At 38.4% G+C, this 20,478-nt stretch overlaps 1 protein-coding gene across 6 annotated transcripts in view; it reads right to left on the bottom strand.

The window, feature by feature from the left end:
• Positions 1–20,478, bottom strand: part of RAD18 (RAD18 E3 ubiquitin protein ligase) — a 141,712-nt gene that overhangs the window by 105,069 nt on the left and 16,165 nt on the right. For 4 of the 6 annotated variants that reach the window (XR_014025084.1, XR_014025085.1, XM_081317445.1 and 1 more), the window contains exons 4-5: positions 14,505–14,575; positions 561–898 (exon numbers count right to left, since the gene is read on the bottom strand). Coding sequence is in view for 4 of the 6 variants with exons in the window: in XM_081317445.1 (XP_081173571.1) it covers positions 561–898; positions 14,505–14,575 (409 nt within the window). In the remaining 2 variants the exon portion in view is untranslated. Of the gene's footprint in view, positions 1–560; positions 899–14,504; positions 14,576–15,342; positions 15,447–20,478 lie in introns of all 6 variants that reach the window. The other 2 variants (XM_081317444.1, XM_081317446.1) reach the window with 2 other exon arrangements.

Genomic DNA, 20,478 nt, shown 5'->3' with positions numbered 1-20,478 from the left:
AATCTAGAGAAAAGTGAGTACCAATATTCTTCTAATTTCTTAACCATGTGAACTTTAGGATGTGTGTACTTTGATTCCCAGACTTCCCTATCCAGCATTCTAGACTGGCTTAGAAATTCTGGGAGTTGAAGTCCAACACATCTTAAAAGTTTCCAAGGTTGAGAAACACTGCTCGTGTTTCATCCATCCCCTGAAGAGAAGCTTATTATATGTAACAGTGAACACATAAGCTAACACAAAAATATCCAGTTAACATCAGTGTAGAAGAAACAGTACGAAAAAATAAAATGGTACATTAATATAAAGCTTCCACGAAAGAGACCTAAAACAAGATGGATCGATGACATCAGCAAGTATTGCAGGCCCAATTGGCAAAAGAAAGCTCAGGGCCATATTGGTTGGAAACATGGAGAACAGGCCTTCATCCTGCAGTGGGCAGACAATGGCTAAAATGATGATTGATACAAAGATGAAAATAAGAGGAACCAAATATGTGACATAAATAGCAAAGTGTAGAAAAATGAAGGTACTATTTTGATGTATACAGCAAGATGCCTTACCTTTTGTAACAAATCTTGTTGCAGATGTGGAAGGCATTTCACAATTTCTGATGCTTCCAGTAGGAGCTATATTTGCTATTTCTTTACCACCTGCCTCATAACTTTCTTCTGAGCTACAGGGCTTCTCCTCTTGCTTTATTTTAGTATTTTTGTCTTTGTCAGATGATACTAAATGTTTATTTTCGTTGACTGGAAAGATATCTGCACATTGCTTTTTCTGTTTTAAAAACAATCCATCTGGAGAGTTCAAAATATGGCCTTGGAGAGGAGCTTTCTTAGGTAACAGAGTTGGAGAAGACACAGATGGAGAATCCAAAACTGCCTGGAACAACCGCTGTCTAGGAACAAAATAGAGCTAGATCAATTTACAAAACTATTATGCCTTTTCTTTCTCAGGATTCTTTTCGACATTTGAAAGGGAACAATAGCTAAAACCCAAGCATAATGCCTTCTGGCTGAAGTCCTGCTGAAGATTAAGTGAAAGGATGATAATAAATGTAAGCATGGATGCTTACATTAATTAACTGAATACTTATCCCCTTATTTGTAACTAGCATTGGGAGTTGAGATACAAAACCCTTAAACTGCCCACTATTTATTTATATAAAGAAACAGAAAACTAATCAGTTATCCAAGAATTCTGTAACATTTTTAGAAGAGAGAGTTTGGCTACTCTAAATTCAGATCACTTGACGGAGTCATTGAAACTAGAAAAGTGTGGGGTGAGTGGGAGAGAAAAGAATTAAATACAGCTGAGTCCCATAGCAGTTTTTTCACAATCAACAATTTTAGTGCAGTATTCTGACACTAGTAAAGTGTACTTTTAATTCCAGAATTTCTATCTACAGAATACACTTTATTTTCTTCTACAGACAGTAACTCAATTACTGTCCTTTTTAATGCATTTCTCCAAAATATATTTCAAACGATACTGATCAGTTAATTTAGTATATTTTCAAAGCAATTAACACAGCACATCAGTTATTGGTTGAATATCTACAACTTTGTTTTCTGTTGTGCATTTTTCCTATGCATATCCCAGTACATATAATTAACCACACTCCTCTAATTATGGTAGTTCTCTAAAATCAAGAAATAATTACCATAATATAAAAACAGTCAATTTTGTTTGAGGATGATAGAAAAAGTTTGTATCTACATTCTGTGTAATTTATGAACAGATGTAAAGAAGCTACAGAACACACAAGGGCAGAGAAACACAAAATCCTTAGAGGAGAATCTGCATATATTTTAGGATGCACATAGCCTCTGGTCTATGTATTTAACACTTAATATTAGACATCTCTTATGAAAGATTTGGGCCACAAAATTCCTCCTAGGGTGGTATGTTACTTATTAATTTGAAGACTGCTGCAAATAATAATAATAATAATAATAATAATAATAATAATAATAATAATAATAACAACAACAACAACAATAATAACAATAATAATAATAATAATAATAATAATAATAATAATAATAATAATAATAATAATAATAATAATAATAATAATAATTTTATTTGTATACCGTCCTTCTCCCGAAGGACTCAGGGCAGTGAACAGGGCAATACATGTTAAAAGACAAAAATACAAAAATTAAAAGAGATTAAACAAGATGCCCCAAAACTATAACAATAAGTTAAAATACATAAAAAGCGATAAAACCCAAACCCATCACCCATCAGGCCAGGCCGGCTTGTTCAAACAGGTAGGTCTTTAGATCGCGCCGGAAGGAGCGAAGGTCGGGTGCCATCCGGAGCTCAACCGGAAGATGGTTCCATAAATCCGGCGCACCCACAGAGAACACCCTCCCCCTGGGGGCCACCAGTCGACATTCTTTGACCTGTGGCACCCTGAGGAGGCCCTCTCTGTGGGAGCGCACTGGGCAGAGGGAAGTTGATGCCGGCCGCAGGTGCTCCCTGAGGTATTCCAGACCCATGCCATGAAGGGCTTTGTAGGTCATTACCAGCACCTTGAATCTCACACGGAAGACAACTGGGAGCCAATGCAGCTCGCGGAGCAATATTACTGAAAGTTGATTAAAAATGCAAATGATAACAAATTCAGAACATTTTGATATAAAATGAAAGCAACATTAAAAATAATTGAATTCTATATAATTTCCACTCTTCAAACAGATCTAAAAATTTTATGAAGCCATTATCAATGCTCATTCAGACATAATGCAGTAATTCATAGCAAAATGCTCAACCCAAGTATTAGCGGCATAATAAAAGTACTTTTTGCAAAAATACAAGAACTATTACTGAACTTTAAAAGTTAATAAATCATACAGTAATACTTATTGTTGCCTAGTTACAATAAGCTAACTGGTGACATCTAGTGGACACATACTAGGTGCAATTAATTACACTTCATAATAAACCCCAAAAGTAAAAAAGTTAAGCCACAGAAGTAATTGTGGCAAATGCAGTTATTTGATATATTCAATTGATCAAATTAAATGAAAAATTAAAAATAATACAGATTTTTTATGACATTTGCCAGAGCAGAGGTCAAAATCTTCAAAGACACATAGCAAGCACTCCCATCTTTCATCTTTTTCTCTTAAGACAGGAGGCTGAAAAGCTCACAACGTTATGGATCCATAAATAAACAATGAAAATGTTCCATTGAAGCAAAATATAATTTTCCCTCATGAAAATATCGCAAGTTCAGAAAAACCAATTACAAACGTAAATCATTTTTTTAAAAAAAACAAAACTCTTGACTACCAATGGACCAATTCAGTTATGACCAGAAGAGCAAATGCTGTGCTCCTTTCTCTGAATTACTTCACTAGAAAAGTAACAGCTAGTGTTATTTAATGTCTCCTTGTAACCGCTAGGTTAGATTACTTGACAGCACAGGTCAGATGTGATCAATGCAGCAGACGATACTCTTATGGCAAGGCTCAAATCCTGACCAACCAAATGGTAATATTAAGGTCCTGTTGCAGTATCTGGAGGTTGTTGGAACCTCCATGAAGAACAGATTGAGACTCAACCCTAGCAAGTCTGAGTGTCAGAAGAGTAAAAAACTCTATCAGAGAGTGATGAAAAACCCAAAGCATATATTCTACTATTTAACCTTTTAATTACAAAGAAAACTTGTAAAAACACAGAAAAGACTCATGGCTACTACATGTCTATCTCCCCAGAGAGCACAAAGAAGAGGAAAGAGAAAGTAACTTTTGTTTTGGACATGCGCACACAGTAGTAAACTGGCTGAAACATGTGACACTCACCATGGTTACAATGATAAGATAACAAGACAGCTTGCAAAAGTATAAACTATAACTTGCTTTACTGAAAAAACAGAAAAAACGCAGTGACACTGAGTGACTATGAATATGTGTACTAATTGATTCCAGGGATCTTCCAACTATAGTAATGGGTAAGAAGCATTCTTCTAGGCAAATTTGGCACACAGTTTGGAAGAGTTCCAGTTCCTGCTTAAAGAACATGCAGCAAGCATCTAGGAGGGCTTTGCATAGATTTGTCTTGTGTGCCAATTGTGTCAATTCCTGCATGAGAAGGCCTTTTTCAGTCACCTCACATCTGGATTACTGCAATATGCATTTCATGGGGCTACCCTTGAAGACTTATGTGGAAGTTACAACTGATCCAAAATGTAGTAGTGTAATTAGTTATGGATCCACCTGAGCCTACCTTGTAATGTAGCTACTCCATGTGCTGCTCTGATCAGTTTCAGGATTAGTTTCCAGGTGCAAATCAAGGTGCTGATGATCATCTATAAAGATCTTCATGGCACAAGACAGGGACATTTGTGAGACCGCCTTTCACCAATTGTTAACTGCCCATCCTGTAAGATCAGGCAGATCAGCATGCGATCTCAGGGAATCCAAGAAAAATGCCTTCTCTGTTGCTGCATCTGCCATTTGGAATAGCATTTCCTCATATAGCCCAACCACTATAACTTTTAGGAAGATACTAAAGATTTGGGGGTTTTGCAAGGTTCTGGATTAGGATGGGACATGGCCCAGACAAACACTTGGTATGTTTGGTGACTGATTTTCCTCCTCAGCATAGTCATCATTTTAAAGTAGACAACCTTACAAATCTCCTAAATAAATAAATATAGTTCATAATTATGCAAAGTCCACCCAGCAAATAATTACGATGGAAAACAAATCTCTTTCAACCTGCTAGATGGATCAATGGAAAAATGAAATTGTGAGACTCCAAAGACACAAACATGTAATATCTTCCCATTTGTTTCACATATACATCCATGTTTTAAAACATTATTATATCATGGCACCCTTCTCAGAATGCAAAGATGCGAACAGTCCAAAGACTTGTCTAAACTGTACTATTTATGCTAGAATTTAGCCAAGGACACTCTATTGGACAGCTATTGATTTGGTTCTTCTCCAAGTCAAAAACATAGAGATTATCTGAACTCCCTGATGTGTAAGATTTATACATATCAATTAAAGAAATCAAAAAGGTGAAAGATTATAATCCAATATCAAATTGGATAAGAGCAGCACTACTTGACCTTAGCAATATTAGACAAAGCTTTAGATGATAAAATAAAAGTTCTAATAAATCATCTGTCACTCAGACAACTAAGAACAAAGTACCAACTAAAATATTAATGTTGTGGGATTTAAAACATTATTTTCTAAATTATTATTGATTCTCAGGAAATAGAAGCATTTGGATTTAAACACAATTTTGTCACATTTAAAGCAAGCTTCGTATATACCTTCTAAATATAAGCACAATTAAACAAATATATAAAACATAAATAGTTCAAAAGGATGAGAACTACTAATGGATAATAAATGCAGTAATATAATGCCTTTAGAAAGTTAACCATTTATAACTACATGAATTATGAAATATTGTTAATATATTAATGTCAAGTCAGTGTATGCATACTTGTGTCTCTTCATCTATCCATCTATAATTTATATTATATTGAACATTCCAGAAACTCTAGGCGGTTTACAAAAATTCTTTGTAAATATTGGAAATCTGAGTTATAAACAAACATCTAATGATCATGCAGAAGCCCTCATTGCTGTTTGATCAAAAAATATATTATTATACAGTGATGACTAACTGCCTAATGGCCTTTGGAAAAATGCTATTAAAGAAGCAGCAAATTTCATCTCTGAGTGGAGGCCATTTCAAAATATTAAGGATATTCAATAATAATAATAAAAACACCTCTTAGTGGTAATTAATACAAAATGGTTAAATTTTGGTTGGAAGAAGCTATTCTGCTACCACTTCAGGCCCAAGTCATGGAGGGCAGGGGTCCCCAACCCCCGGCCGTGGACAAGTAGCGGGCCACAGCATGCCAGCAACTGGTCCGCACAAACAAGCAAAGCCCCATCTGCGGGATGCAGGCAACACACAAAACCATGCACCCTCCAGTCCGCGGAAAGAACCTTTCTCCACAGAACCGGTCCCTGGTGCCCCAAAGGTTGGGAACTACTGATGTAGGGCTTTAGAAGACACCAGCAGTATTTTGAACCAGTGAATTATTGAACACTATCAATAGCTAGTGCATGGCCTGCCACTAAGTGTTATGCATTTGTGGTTGTTAATACCTGTTGTGGGTTTTGATTCTAAGAGTAATATTTGTGAGTGACGAGTTAGACTGGGTAAAGATGACTACTGATTTGGACAGCAAAAAAAGTTTGTGACCCTTGGGAGAATGCCAAGCCTATATCACACTCCAGTCAAGTAGGGGGTGAGCGACTGAGAATCCCAAGGGATTCAAAGATTTAAAACAGCATACAAGAACTATTTGGTAGTAACTTGCTACATAATTATAAATTTGGCTCAACTATATAATCCAGGATTCTACTTAACACTGAGAGATGGGAAAACAGTTTTGTTGGTCCTTTTTCACATCATGCATTTTAAATACCACTATTACTTGCACTCTTGCCATTTTCTACAACTATCCAAATCATGACAACTTTTTCTTGAAATAAATTTTTTCCAATCCATTGATCATGAGCTTGCTTTGAGCTGCATCATTTTTACTTTTCCCGTGGGCAAAATGCACATAGTATCCTATGTCCTACCTAATAATGTCAATATTCAATGTGAGCATTAGAGTAATTGTGTTCATAATGAATGTTGACAATTTTATTTTCAGTTCTTTTCTAAATCTTTCCCATCGCAGAAGTGATTATTTTTATAGCAGCTGAACAATGTGTTGTTTTCCACAAACTATCTACTGTAAGTTCAATATTCTTTTCCTAGTCAATCATTACTACCAGCCAGGTCCTATCAATGTGCAATGTTAATTTATTTGACCAGGATACAGTTTACCCTCATGGTTTTTTTTAATGTTCACTTCCTGGCTCTGGTATCCTTTTTCAAGTCTATCCTTTTTGTTTAACTATGTTTATTAATGAATTAAAAACTGTTAAAACAAAAAGGATAGGCTTACAAAAGAATGACAAACCGAGGAAGATAACTGAAATCTTGAATTTAGGGACAAACATCTACCCCACCATTTCTTCATTACAGACAGATGCACATAATTCATTTGGCTCCTCTTAATTCCATTGTTTAATTTTTGCTATGTGGTAATATGCATTAAAAATATTTTAATTTTCCATATTAAACTGATACTGTATTTCAAAATACAGACCAACGTTTTTTAGTAGAAAAGGCAAATGTGCAAATAAATAGCCTCATCCATTATAGCCCTTATTTTACTAACTGGTTTCCTGCTCGGTCTATATTTAAAGAAATTCTTAAATATTAATGTTAGCTCTTAGCCTTTTATTTCTCATTTGCATTCAATATCGTCTGCTTATTTAGCTCTTGTGTAGCTTTGTTTTGCTTTGCTTTTTTGTATTCATGCAGATAACATGTTCATTTTTTGTGATAACCAGTCAGCTGAATACTCCATCCAAAGGAAAGAGAACCTAACAGGCTCAGTTTTAATCTGCAGTTTCCCTCTCTCATCTACTAATGTAAGTCTCAGTGCTATATGGGAATAGTACCTCTTCCAAATTAACCAAAGAGGTAAATTATGGAATTGTTGTGTTAGGCTTCACAGAAAAAAATAGGAATGTACTAGTGCAAAAAAAAAAAAATACCCGTTAATTGCCACTGTATTTTAGGCATGTCCACTGCTGGCATACAGCCAAAATCTCAGCTCTCAAGCTAAAAATGGCTTTCTATTTCCTTATTCTAACAGTTTGTTAGAAGTTGCATTATACTCACACTGTGACATTTGGTTTATTTGGGTTTATCCTTCTGATCTGCAATACAAAAGCTAGATGAACTTTGAACACTGTAGGGCAATGTGACCTTTAATCACTTATTCTAGAAAACAAACATTTGTTTTCTTAAACTTCCTTTTACCACTTCTCTCTGAATTAAGATACAATTATGTTGGCTTTCCCTAGCAATTTCCCATTTACATGTAAATAAACATTGCTAACACTATGTCACCATTTTCAGTTGGTCCAGCAGCATGTGTATCTTATACTCTGCCTAAACCCATAACCAATTCTTTAAGTTCCACATTTTTGGTATCTAAAACTTTAACACTTAATGTGGAGGGTATTTTTCTACTATGTGAATAGTTAAGGTCACTTTAATTAATGACTCTAATATTTATTTTGGAAGTTCTATATTTTAGCTTGGTAATCATCTTTCAGTAATTGCCCAAAAGGAATTTGATTTCTGGTTATTTAAAGTCGCTTTTGAAATACAAAGATTATTACCCCAAAGTCCCCTTCCATCTCCATCATTTGGAATAATAATAATAATAATAATAATAATAATAATAATAATAATAATAATAATAATAATAATAATAATAATAATAATAATAATAATAATAATAATAATAATAAATAATAATAATAATAATAATAATAACAACAACAACAAAGTTGGAAGGGACCTTGGAGGTCATCTAGTTCAACCCCCTGCTCAGGCAGGAAACCTTATACCATTTCAGGCAAATGGCTGTCCAGTCTCTTCTTAAAAACCTCCAGTGTTGGAGCATTCACCACCTCTGGAGGCAGGTTGTTCCACTGGTTAATTGTTCTAACTGTCAGGAAGTTTCTCCTTAGTTCTAGGTTGCTTCTCTCCTTGACTAGTTTCCATCCGTTGCTTCTTGTCCTGCTTTCAGGTGCTTTGGAGAATAGCTTGACTCCCTCTTCTTTGTGGTAGCCCCTGAGATATTGGAACACTGCTATCATGTCACCCCTCACCCTTCTCTTCATTAGACTACACATACCCAATTCCAGCAACCATTCCCTATATGTTTTAGCCTCCAGCCCCCTAATCATCTTTGTTGCTCTTCTCTGTACCCTTTCTAGAGTCTCGACATCTTTTTTACATCGTGGTGACCAAAACTGGATGCAGTATTCCAGGTGTGGCCTTACCAAAGCATTGTAAAGTGGTATTAGTACTTCACTTGATCTTGATTCTATCCCTCTGTTAATGCAGCCTAGCACTGTGTTGGCTTTTTTGGCAGCTGCAGCACACTGCTGGCTCATATTGAAGTGATTGTCTACTAAGACTCCGAGATCCCTCTCACAGTTACTACTATTGAGCAAGGTACCACCTATACTATACCAATGCATTTGATTTTTCCTGCCTAAATGTAGAACCTTACTTTTTTCACCATTGAATTTCATTTTGTTAGATAGTGCCCAGTGTTCGAGTCTGTCCAGATCCTTCTGTATCTTAAGCCTATCTTAAGCCTATCTTAAGCCTATATAAAGATGACCATATACCGTAGTACCAGTTTTTACATTCCTCTATGTTTCCATCACATGGTAGATATTCAGATAAACAAATAGAAGCTTCATCAAGAACCACTATCCCATTCTGGTCTAAGATGTTTCCAAAATTAAAACATAAATATAAATAGAGTGCTCTTTCCAGATCATTTTCTCCTAGAAACTGTTGACTTCCCTGAAAGATTATGATAGATTACTATTTATTCATAGTTTATTTTTAGTGCATCCTATCCCATCTTGAGCAATGGGAAACATTTTCATCCCACTCATTGAACATATTTCTGTCCAAAGTAAAAACTGTTTTGAGCTCAATCTCTGTTTGATTCAAGTGCAGACTGCATTTTTTATCTATTCAGATTGTCCCTACATATTCCTCAGTGCCTAACAAATCTTTCCACCCATATTTTTATTATGTTTTCCACGAACTCATGTTTTAATATTATTTTTTATTTTTATTATCACATTTACTATTATTCTCATCTTTCCTATTACCTATCCTTATCTTCTTATGACTATAACTTTGTTGCTTATACCTTACGTTGTTTATATCTTGTTTTATTTAGTATCCTAGTAAGATATATGCTGTTTGCTTAGTTAGTATCCTATGACTATCACTAAGTGTTGCATATTATGATTTATGATGAATATGTTGTATCTTATGATTTATGATGAATGTTTTTTTATGTTGATTATGATCATGATTTATCACTATTCCGTGTATGTACCAGAGACAAATTACTTGTGTGTCCAACCACACTTGGCTAATAAAGAATTCTATTCTATTCTTCTACTACTACTTCTATTCTACCTCCAACACATCCACATATCTTTGTTTTCAAATGTCTCATGACTACATGAGCATTAAGATGGCTTGGGAACAGATATCCATCATAACCATTGACTCTTAATTCTACATTATTTATAGGACTCTCTAATTTGTACACTTTAGCTACAACCTTTCTCTAATGTTAAAGGAATCTGATATTCTTTTCATATTCCAATCGAAAAGAAGGCGCATATAGAAATTTACAGATACCGAGAGTAAGGAGAATCCAGGAAGAAAAAACTTCTCCAGTACAAGTTGCAACATAGGTTTCTCTAGAACAGATCCAAAGAATCCCAAGTAAAGCAGAAAACTGATAAACCATGAAAGGGAGATATAAAAAGCAAGGTAAAGATTAAATTTGAGGATGCCTCCCAATTCATCTCATGGACAAATGAATTACAGAGTCATAACACCCTCTTCTGGTCAAGAGGCAACAGAGCACATTGTCTGTGACAGCTTTGATAGCACAGAAGAGATGACGTTTTTAAGCTGACTTTAATTTATACATGCCCTTGAAGGTCCAGGCTTCTTTTTTCTTAAAAAAAAAAGAAAGAAAGATAAGAAATTGCTGAGCCATTATATTTTTTTAATTATAAGCAACCCAGTCATTGAATGAGGTGGACTGCTATAAAAACTGAATAAAGGGAAAGGAGTCACATGGATTTTATAATTTTATAATTATAAGCAACCCAGTGTCATTGAATGAGATGGACCACTACAGAAATTGAATAAAGAGAAAGGAGTCACACGGATTTTATTCTGCTAGTCGTTGCCCTCCATAGAAAGCAGCGCTCATTTCCTTTTCAAGGCCATTGAACTAGCGCTGGTACCTATTTATCTACACGCATTTGCATGTTTTTGAACTGCTAGGTTGACAGCTGGGTTGAGGACGGGAACTTACCCTGTCGTGTGGGGCTCAGGGCTCGAACCTGCACTGCCGGCTTTCCAGCCGACAAGTCTAGCGTCTTAATCACTGAGCCACCACTCAGTCAGTTTCAAAGAAACTACAAAAGAAATCCAAGATGAAAACCCAAGACAGGATCTCCACATCATTTAGTTAGAATGGAAATCATAGTGAAATTAAAAAAAGTTTTAACTCAATTCTAATTGTAGTAATATGCCACACATACAGTATGTCTGGGGAGAATTCGACTTTGTATCATCCAAAAGGCTTAAGAAATAGTAGTCCTATCTGCAATAACAACTTTGTTTTACATAGGCAGATTTCCCTCAGTATGTACTATGTATGCATGTATATATGTATGTATTTATTTTATTCAATTTATTTGCTGCCCATCTCGCCACAAGGTGAATCTAGGTGGTTCACCATGTTAAAGGTGATAAAATTGTTAATAATACAGAATACAAAATTATAATTAAAATAAAATATAAAATATTTATAATTATTCATGTCATTCCAAATCCAGGAAAGAGCTAGATTTTTTTTGTTCTTTGACACCCTTTTCAGCACTAAAATAGTAAACATAAACAAAAACAAAAATAAGCAAAGCTAATGCTTCATAAACACCAGTCACACTTTTCTGAAATGAACGTTGTTTAGTATAGGCCAACTTTCTTTAAAACTAACTACAAAGGGGCAAAACGAATCTTGGGAAATTCCTAATTTTATGGTTCACTAGTTTTCCCTAATCTTCTTCCACTAAACACATTTTTTGAGAAAACAACATTGCAACTTGTCATGCCAAAACTCAGTCTTCATAATTACAGATAAGAGAAATCCCCAAGGAGGATGTGAGAAGAAGTATGGTTTCATTGTTGTCAAAGTCCAAATTCAGTACATAGAAATTGGAGGCTGTTATCTCAAAATGAAAAAAAAAGCTTCAAAATATTGAGGTGTTAAACATTACAAGTTCTTCAGTTTGTATAAAAATATGCATTTTTCTAATTCACCTGAAATTTTTAAAAACTGATTCAAAGTAGATCCCAGCATTGGCAAAAGAGAAATAGATCTGAGAAAGTAATCTCAATTGTAATTGCTTTGGGAAAATGAAATATACTGTAATTCAATAGTCCCATCTTGAAAAAATATATGGGTTTATTATTATATGTAATAAGCCACTTCTCAGATCATCAGCATTTGAAATAATGTAGAACTATGTATGTAGTATGAAGACATTGTAACACTTTGAACAGATGCAGGTTTGAAATGCAAATTGTTAAATTAACAATTCAATAGAGATTTTTGTCCATTGGAACAGATCCCTGAAGACTGCTTGCATAATCTGGAACAAACTGGGTCTCATTCTACAACTTTGCCTTCATTTTTAAAGTATAATTTATTCTACACAGAAAGGTTAAAAGTCTACTGGCACTGTTGGGATAGCCAATTCTGAGTCATCTAGTGAAGAAATTATATTTTGGAGAACCAAAATACAAACCAATCAATAGTAACACAGTTTAGCTGACAGGAAATGTTCCATTTCTTGTTAAAAAAATCTATTCTTGCTTATAAACTATTCACTTACAGAATAGTCACTGCCCATACAAAAGCTTTTTTCTGCCACCAAATTAATCTCAAATCATTTCTCAAGAAGCTAGATTAGCACATCATGTCAAATAATTAAATGAAAGTCTCATTCAGACTGAATTCAACTGTTGGATACTTCATACACATGTCCATGTAGTTTTCTAAACAAAATTATAGAAAGAAGTAGCTTACCACTGCCTTCTTTTGGGATGTTTGTTAGACCTCCAAATTGGACCAACAACCTTGGAATTCCCAGAGGGTCCTCTATCTAAGTTCTAGCCAACACTGACCCTACTTAATTTCCAAGATAATCCAAAATCTATTAGATACAGATATGAAAAAGTAAGTGCCATATTGATCTGTATGAAGGATGCTTCCTTCTTGGGAAAGCCAGATTTTTAAGTTACAGTACCAATAACTTAAATTGTTTTTATACTATTTAAAACTATACGTTTCTAAGATTGTCAGTCATCTTGCATAATTTATGTTCAGAAAGATAGAACCTAAGTCAAAAGAAAACCAAACATTTAAAAGTGACATTTTGTCTGTTATAAAGACTATTCTTATCTCCTGTTAGGCAATTATATTCACCTTCATAAGATGACTCACTCTAGGGGGAATAGCTTCCATGAATAAAAGAGAGGAGGGAGGCAATTATTTGCAAAACACTGTCCTCCAGTCATACCTACATCATGTCAAATGCCACTATGTTCCAACCATATTGCTCTGATCTGGATTAGTGGAGAGGAATGTGAAGAAGAAAATGAGGTTTCCGTTCACAGAATGCAAGATTGGACAGACTTCATTAAATAAAGCAGGATATTTATTAGATACAATTCCATTAATTCTTCTTAACTTAGTTAACAAGGATGCCGCAATGTTTTAATATAAAACAAACAGCTCACCAGAATATCACTAGCTAATAGTTCTTACAATAGTGCTAGATATATAAATCCTGCAGCCTTTCTCAGGAAAAGGGAGAATTTGAAATTTTGAGAGCTGATGAATGATATTCATAATTTTTAACCTTCAATAACATTATTATTACAAATTAAATATACATCCTCTATGGCAGGGGTGGTAAACTCAATTTCATTGAGGGCCACATCAGCATTGTGGTTGCCCTCAGGGGGCCGGGTGGGTATGGCCAGGGTGGGCGTGGCCTACTGGGTGGGTGTGGCTAGAGTGCATATGGCCTACTGGGTGGGCATGGCCAGCTCTACATCGTTCGCATCAAGGGTGCCTATGGGGGCCTGGGCAGGAGTGGGACAGATCTGAGGGTCTCTGGCAGAAGGAAGGTCTCTGGGCCAAGGCCAAGGCAGTGGGGGGCGTACCCTCACTGTTTCCAGGATGGCTTCACGGGCCACATGAAACCACTTTGCGGGCCTGATCCGGCCCCCGGGCCTTGTGTTTGACATGTCTGCTCTATGGAATCTCTTAGCTATGTTACTCGTCCACCTATTCTAATAGTACAAATTGTAATATTTTAATGCAGAAAACTAAACCTAGGACAGGGCACATAATAAACATTTCATGTTTTACTATATCATACTACAATTTTATTCTACTCTGCAATTCTACCTTTTCTTTCCCTTTATCCTAGAAATACGTTTCCTACCTATAACAGCATTGAATTGCAACCAGTCAATTTGATATGCTTTATCTGAGTGTTTTGTGTGTCCAAATTTACATCTGCATATGGATAAAATACTGCATATATTACCTGCATATACTATTTCTCACACATAATCTGACACTGCATAAACATTTAAACGAATATATATAGCTAAGTATTAGTCCATGATTTTGCGTTGAATCACACATGAGTCTCAACTCTAAAATTTGCAAAATTATTCAGTACCTTGCAGAAATAAAGTTCTGTACCAGCTCATCTAATATCCGGTTATTTTTCAGATCAGGTCCTGTGGCTACCTGTAAAACAACAGAAATGTTCATGGTGGCACTTATTCACTTGGCTATAACTAGTCTCTTAAAGTCTATGTACGTTAATTCCTACATAAACAGGAGATCCTACATATATTTGTTAAAAATGCTTAAACTGAAAAAAGTGAAAATGTCTAGAGTTTAATTTATAATTAAGTTTTTTTGCATACATTTATTCTTTTATGCAAGTGATAATCATCTTCCTTGAGCTTTTAGTTGCCTTGTATAGAGCCAAACATCTATTGTTCTTTAAAAAAAATCACAATACCTGATATTGTAAATATAAAGATAGAAACAAAGTTACTTGCTCCAGACACGTACACAAAGCAATTTTCAAAACAAGCAGAGGAAATCAAGGGAGATTGAGAGCAAATATAGAGATTTCCAACTTCCCAGAAGACTTTATAGCCAAATTCATCCATTTAGACATAGAGCTTGAAAAGAAGACGTATCTTTCCAGGGCTTATTAAAATCTTTCATACAGACTATTGTTTTAAGTACTGCATTAAAACCTAGCAATTTAGAAGCAATAACTAATCCAAAATAGTTGAATGCAACCAAAGTTTCTTTTCACTTAGTCTTTTTTAGGAATATAGTTTACATTCTACACATATAATAGATCTATTCTTTTCTTCTGAATTATTATGTCATATGTGTTATATGGTTCCTAAACATGAAACTGAATTCTAGGGAACATAAATGTTTATTAAAAAATTTAATTTTACAAAACATTGAAACAATCATTGCAGAGAAACCTTAAGTTTAATGAAGAGAAGGACGAGGGGGGACATGATAGCAGTGTTCCAATATCTCAGGGGCTGCCACAAAGAAGAGGGAGTCAAGCTATTCTCCAAAGCACCTGAAGGCACAACAAGAAGCAACGGATGGAAACTAACCAAAGAGAGAAGCAACCTAGAACTAAGGAGAAACTTCCTGACTGTTAGAACAATTAACCAGTGGAACAACCTGCCTCCAGAAGTGGTGAATGCTCCAACACTGGAAGTTTTTAAGAAGAGACTGGACAGCCATTTGTCTGAAATGGAATAGGGTTTCCTGCCTGAGCAGGGGGTTGGACTAGATGACCTCCAAGGTCTCTTCCAACTGTATTTGTATTATTATTATTGTTGTTGTTGTTGTTGTTGTTGTTGTTGTTGTTGTTATTATTATTATTATTATTATTATTATTATTATTATTATTAAATACTTACTTTCCTTAACCTGGGAAGAGTCTATATCTTTAGATTCCCAAATTCCAGGAATACATATCTAAGGAAACAGTCTAGATACAAAGGTTGAAAAAGGGTAATTCAGAGCTAAAGCTAATTATTTGAAATTTAGACAGGAAGCCACATAAGCAGATTGGAATTTGGAAAAATGACTCCCAAACTGCATACTCCCATGGAACATTAGGAAGGAAAGGCTCCATAATTCCTCTGAAGCTGATTAAACCAATATCATTTTCTAATGTCTATAAAACAGAATAGGCCTCACATCAAATTTCAAATATTCCATATAGGACATAGAACCCAAGTCTCAGTGATGTAATTGTATATCACTCTACAAATACAAATAAGTTGACAGCAAGCTCTGCTGAACAATTAAGTTTGCTGCTTTAGCTAAGAAGCAGGAGAGACAGCAAGTTAACAGTTTAACTTTTTATTCTGAACCAGGCAAAGAACAAGGGAACATGACATCTATTTATACTGACAGCTGCCGGCGGATCGACCAATCAGGGGTGAGTCTGCTCCCGCGCCGTGGTCGCCGCCAATCGGGTTCGTCCGGTTTTGACAGCTCGGAGCTGTCATCTGTAGCGCGTGTTGAACTGTCAGTGGTTGGCGCTTGCGCGGTTTCGTCCGGCAGCTTTTGACAGCTGTCAAAAGCTGCCGCGGTTTTACCTCAGCCCTGTAACTTCTGTTTAACTTAATGTAATAACAATTAGTAAATACACAACACCCCTTCCCCCTCCCTCTGATTGAGTTGATTTTTTACCCCAACTGTTTCTTTTTTGGTTTTCCCCATTCGTAGTCTTTCAGGTAGGGGGGAGGTTTCCTTAGTCTCTCGGAGCGCCGGGGGGTTGTCTCGGTAGGATGTTCTGTTTCTCCTGGGGCTTCTTGGGTTGGCTCTGGGGGCAGGGGGTTTGGCTCTGCTGGTTCCGCGTTGATTGGTGTGGGGTGTTGAAATGGTATGTTCCGATCAGGGGAGTTTTGTCGTGCCAGTCTTTGCGTCGGTGCTTCTGTTGGCATTCCGTCGTCACCCCTTCCCCCTATGTTTTGAGGACTGCGTTGGCGGAGTTGGTCTATGTGTCTACGGATATGTATATTTTGTCCAATGTCAATGATGTACGACAAGGGGCCTGTTTGTTCGATGACTACCCCTTGTGTCCATTTGTTCCCTCCCCCATAATTTCTAGCCCAGACAGCTTGCCCTGTGTTGAGAGTTCTATGTTGGAGGGGTGGTTCTGGGTCTGGAGGGGATCTGTCTGGGTGGAGACGGTCTAGTCTGGTGGTTAATCTTTTGCCCCAGCGAAGCTCTGCTGGGGACTTCCCGGTAGTTGTGCAAGGTGTGGTGTGTTGGGACAGAAGAAATTGTGCCAGTCTTTGGTGCCAGTTGCCGGAGATGATCTTGCGCAGTGCCTCCTTGGTTGATTTTACCATCACCTCTGCCAAGCCGTTCGTCGATGGGTGAAAGGGAGCCGAAGTGGTGTGCCTAATAGAGTTCGCCGTTGTGAAACTCTGGAATTCGTAGGAGGTAAATTGGGGGCCGTTATCGGAAACTATAACATCAGGGAGCCCGTGTGTGGCGAATAATCCCCTTAAAACGTCTATTGTGGCCGAGGAAGTTGTGTTGGCTACTGGCGCCACCTCTAGCCATTTCGAAAAGCTGTCTACGACAATTAGGAATGATTGTCCTTGGAAGGGACCTGCGTAATCTATATGAATGCGAGACCAGGGTGACCTTGTAGTTTCCCATCTATGTATGGAAGCCTGTGGCTGGGCGGCTCTAACTTGCTGGCAGGAATAGCAGCCAGCTACGTGTGCCTCAATGTGTTTGTCTATACCCGGCCACCAAACATAGCTTCTGGCCAGAGCCTTCATTTTGACGGTGCCCGGGTGCCCTTCGTGGAGGCTCTCTAGCACCTTAAGTCTGTGTTTGTCAGGGATGATTACCCTGCTGCCCCATAAGAGACATCCCTGATGGGTGGATAATTCCTTTTGTTTTAAGAAGTAAGGTTGGAATTGTGGTTCCTGGGGTGAATAGTGCCAGCCCGTTGTGACATAACCTAGGACCCTGCCTAGGATTTTGTCTGCAGCGGTAGCTGCGGAAATATCTTTGACAGATAAAGGGCATTCTGGCAGCTCTGAGATAGCCAGTATTCTTCCAGCTGGTGCTGGGTCTGGGTCAACAATTGGTTGGGGCAGTCTGCTCAGGCCGTCTGCATGGCCCATGGTTTTCCCTGGCCTGTATTCTAGTTTGTATGAATAGGCTGATAGAAATGTAGACCATCTCAGGATGCGGGGAGATAATATTTGTGGTGTTAGCCTGTTTACTGTAAAGAGTCCTAACAGGGGCTTATGATCAGTAAAAATAGTAAATGGTCGGCCATACAGGTAATCATGAAATTTTTTTACGCTGGCCACTATAGCTAGAGCCTCTTTATCGATTTGAGCGTAATTACGCTCAGGTTTTGACAGCGTTCTCGAATAGAACGCTACAGGGGTCTGTATTCCTTCTTTAGTTAAATGGCTTAGGACCGCTCCGATGCCGTACGGGGAGGCATCGCAGGCGAGACATAAGGGCAGCTGATCGTTAAACAGGGCTACCGTTGTGCTGCTGGAGAGTAAGTTTTTTAGGAGGTTAAAACTTTTATCATGCTCAGGGGTCCACGTCCAGGGTTTGCCCTTGTCTAATAATCTATGTAAAGGTTCTGCAATGGAGGCTTTATGCGGTAGGAAGGTGTGATAAAAGTTGACTAAACCTAAGAAAGCCTGAAGTTCTTGTTTGTTTTTGGGGGTCGGTGCTGTTTTGATCGCTTTAATTTTTGTGTCCGTGGGGTGAATTCCCTTAGCGTCTATTTTAAACCCCAAGAACTCTGTTGAAGGCACCCCGATGGAGCATTTGTCTCTTTTTAATTTGAGGCCAGCCTTCCTGAACCTTAGGAGCACCATAGTTAGTTTGTCAGCTAGGTCTTTTTCTGATTCTCCTGCAATTAGAACGTCGTCAAAATAGGGGCAGACCCCGGGAATCCCTTTAAGTGTTTTCTCCATGATTTCCTGGAAGATTCCCGGGGCTGCAGAGATGCCAAATTGAAGGCGGTTAATTTTGAATGCTCCCTTGTGGGTGACTATTGTTTGAGCCAGAGCGGTGTCAGGGGTGACAGGCAGCTGTAAATACGCCTGCGCCAAGTCTAACTTGGCAAATATGGCGCCTGACTTAATGGCCGCGAGGATGTCTTTGACAGCCGGGACCGGGTAGGCATGTGCATTCAATGCGAGGTTGAGGGTCGCCTTATAGTCGGCACATAATCTTATTTGGCCGTTTGGCTTAACTGGGGTCACTATGGGTGTCTCCCACTCGGCCCCTTCTACCGGTTCGAGGACCCCTAGGTTTGTTAATCTGTCAAGCTCCGCTTCTATTTTTTCCCTCAAGGCGAAGGGAACCCTTCTGGCCTTGATTCTGACAGGCATCACATTTGGGTTCAGTTTAAGTGATACGGGCGGCCCCGTGTATTTCCCTAGTGAGCTGTCAAAAACGTCCGCGAATTGAAGGCAGACGGATTCCAATTTTGACAGCTGAATGGCGTTGACACCTGTCAACGCTATTCCTAGCGCCTCAAACCAGTCTAATCCTAGCAGGCTGATTCTGTTTTCTTGGGTCACCAGAATAGGAAGGGATCCTTTAAATTTCTTGAACTCTACGGGGACGGAAGCTTTTCCCCGGAGTTTAATGGGCGTTTTCTGGAAGTCAGCTAGGCGGAGTTTGGTGGGTCTAAGGGCGGGCCTTTTCTTACTTCGGTTACAGATGTCCCTATACGTTTGCCAAGAAATTAGTGAGACGGAGGACCCAGAGTCCACTTCCATCTCACAGGGAATTCCCTGAATCCGGACGTCCACCTTGATTTTGGGCTTAAGAATGCTGTGGACTGAATGTTCCTCCGCCCTCCCCCTTACATTAAGCACTGGGTTTCTGGGACTGTGCCTGGCTCTGAGTGTATGTGGGGCCATACCTTCGGCTGTCACCTCCAGGTCGTGCAGGTTTTCCCGGCTTCGGCTGCGGCACACGGCTTTGAGGTGGCCTGTCTTTCCGCACCCATGGCATTTGGCACTGCGGAACCGGCACGTTGCTCTAGGGTGGCTTCCGCCGCAGCTGGCACACTTCGCCCTGTTTGTCGGGAAGTTGGGCCCCCTCTGGTTGTTGGCAGGCCCCCCTCTGTAGTTGCGTTGCATCCTCAGCTTCTCGAAACGCCGTTGTACCGCATCTATGTCTGTGGGGCCGTCGTCGTCCTCGGAACCGCTGAACCTGCCGTCTTCCTGGTGTACGGACCCCCTTGGTCCGCTGTCCGGTACCCGTCGGTCGTCTCCGTGGCAGTCTTCGTATGCGATGACTTCTCTGGCCACATCGGTCATTGTCATTTCAGGCTTGGCGATCAGCTTCTTCCTCAGCCGTTCGTCCTTGAGCCCTATGACAATCTGGTCCCGGATTCGGTCTTCCAAATCCGGGAACCGGCACCGGCGTGCGGCGTGCCTTACCCTGGTTATAAAGTCATTTGCTGGCTCGTCAGGAAGCTGGAGTTTCCGAGCGAAGTTCACTCTCCAGTAGAGTTCTGACTTGAGGGGCATGAAGTATTTACTCAGCCCCTCAGTGAGGTCTGCATAGGAGATAGTGGCGACCGG

The sequence above is a fragment of the Vipera berus genome (assembly GCF_964194415.1).
Source record: "Vipera berus genome assembly, chromosome: 2".
Classification (NCBI taxonomy): Eukaryota; Metazoa; Chordata; class Lepidosauria; order Squamata; family Viperidae; genus Vipera; species Vipera berus.
This window is presented reverse-complemented; position numbering and strand designations above follow the sequence as displayed.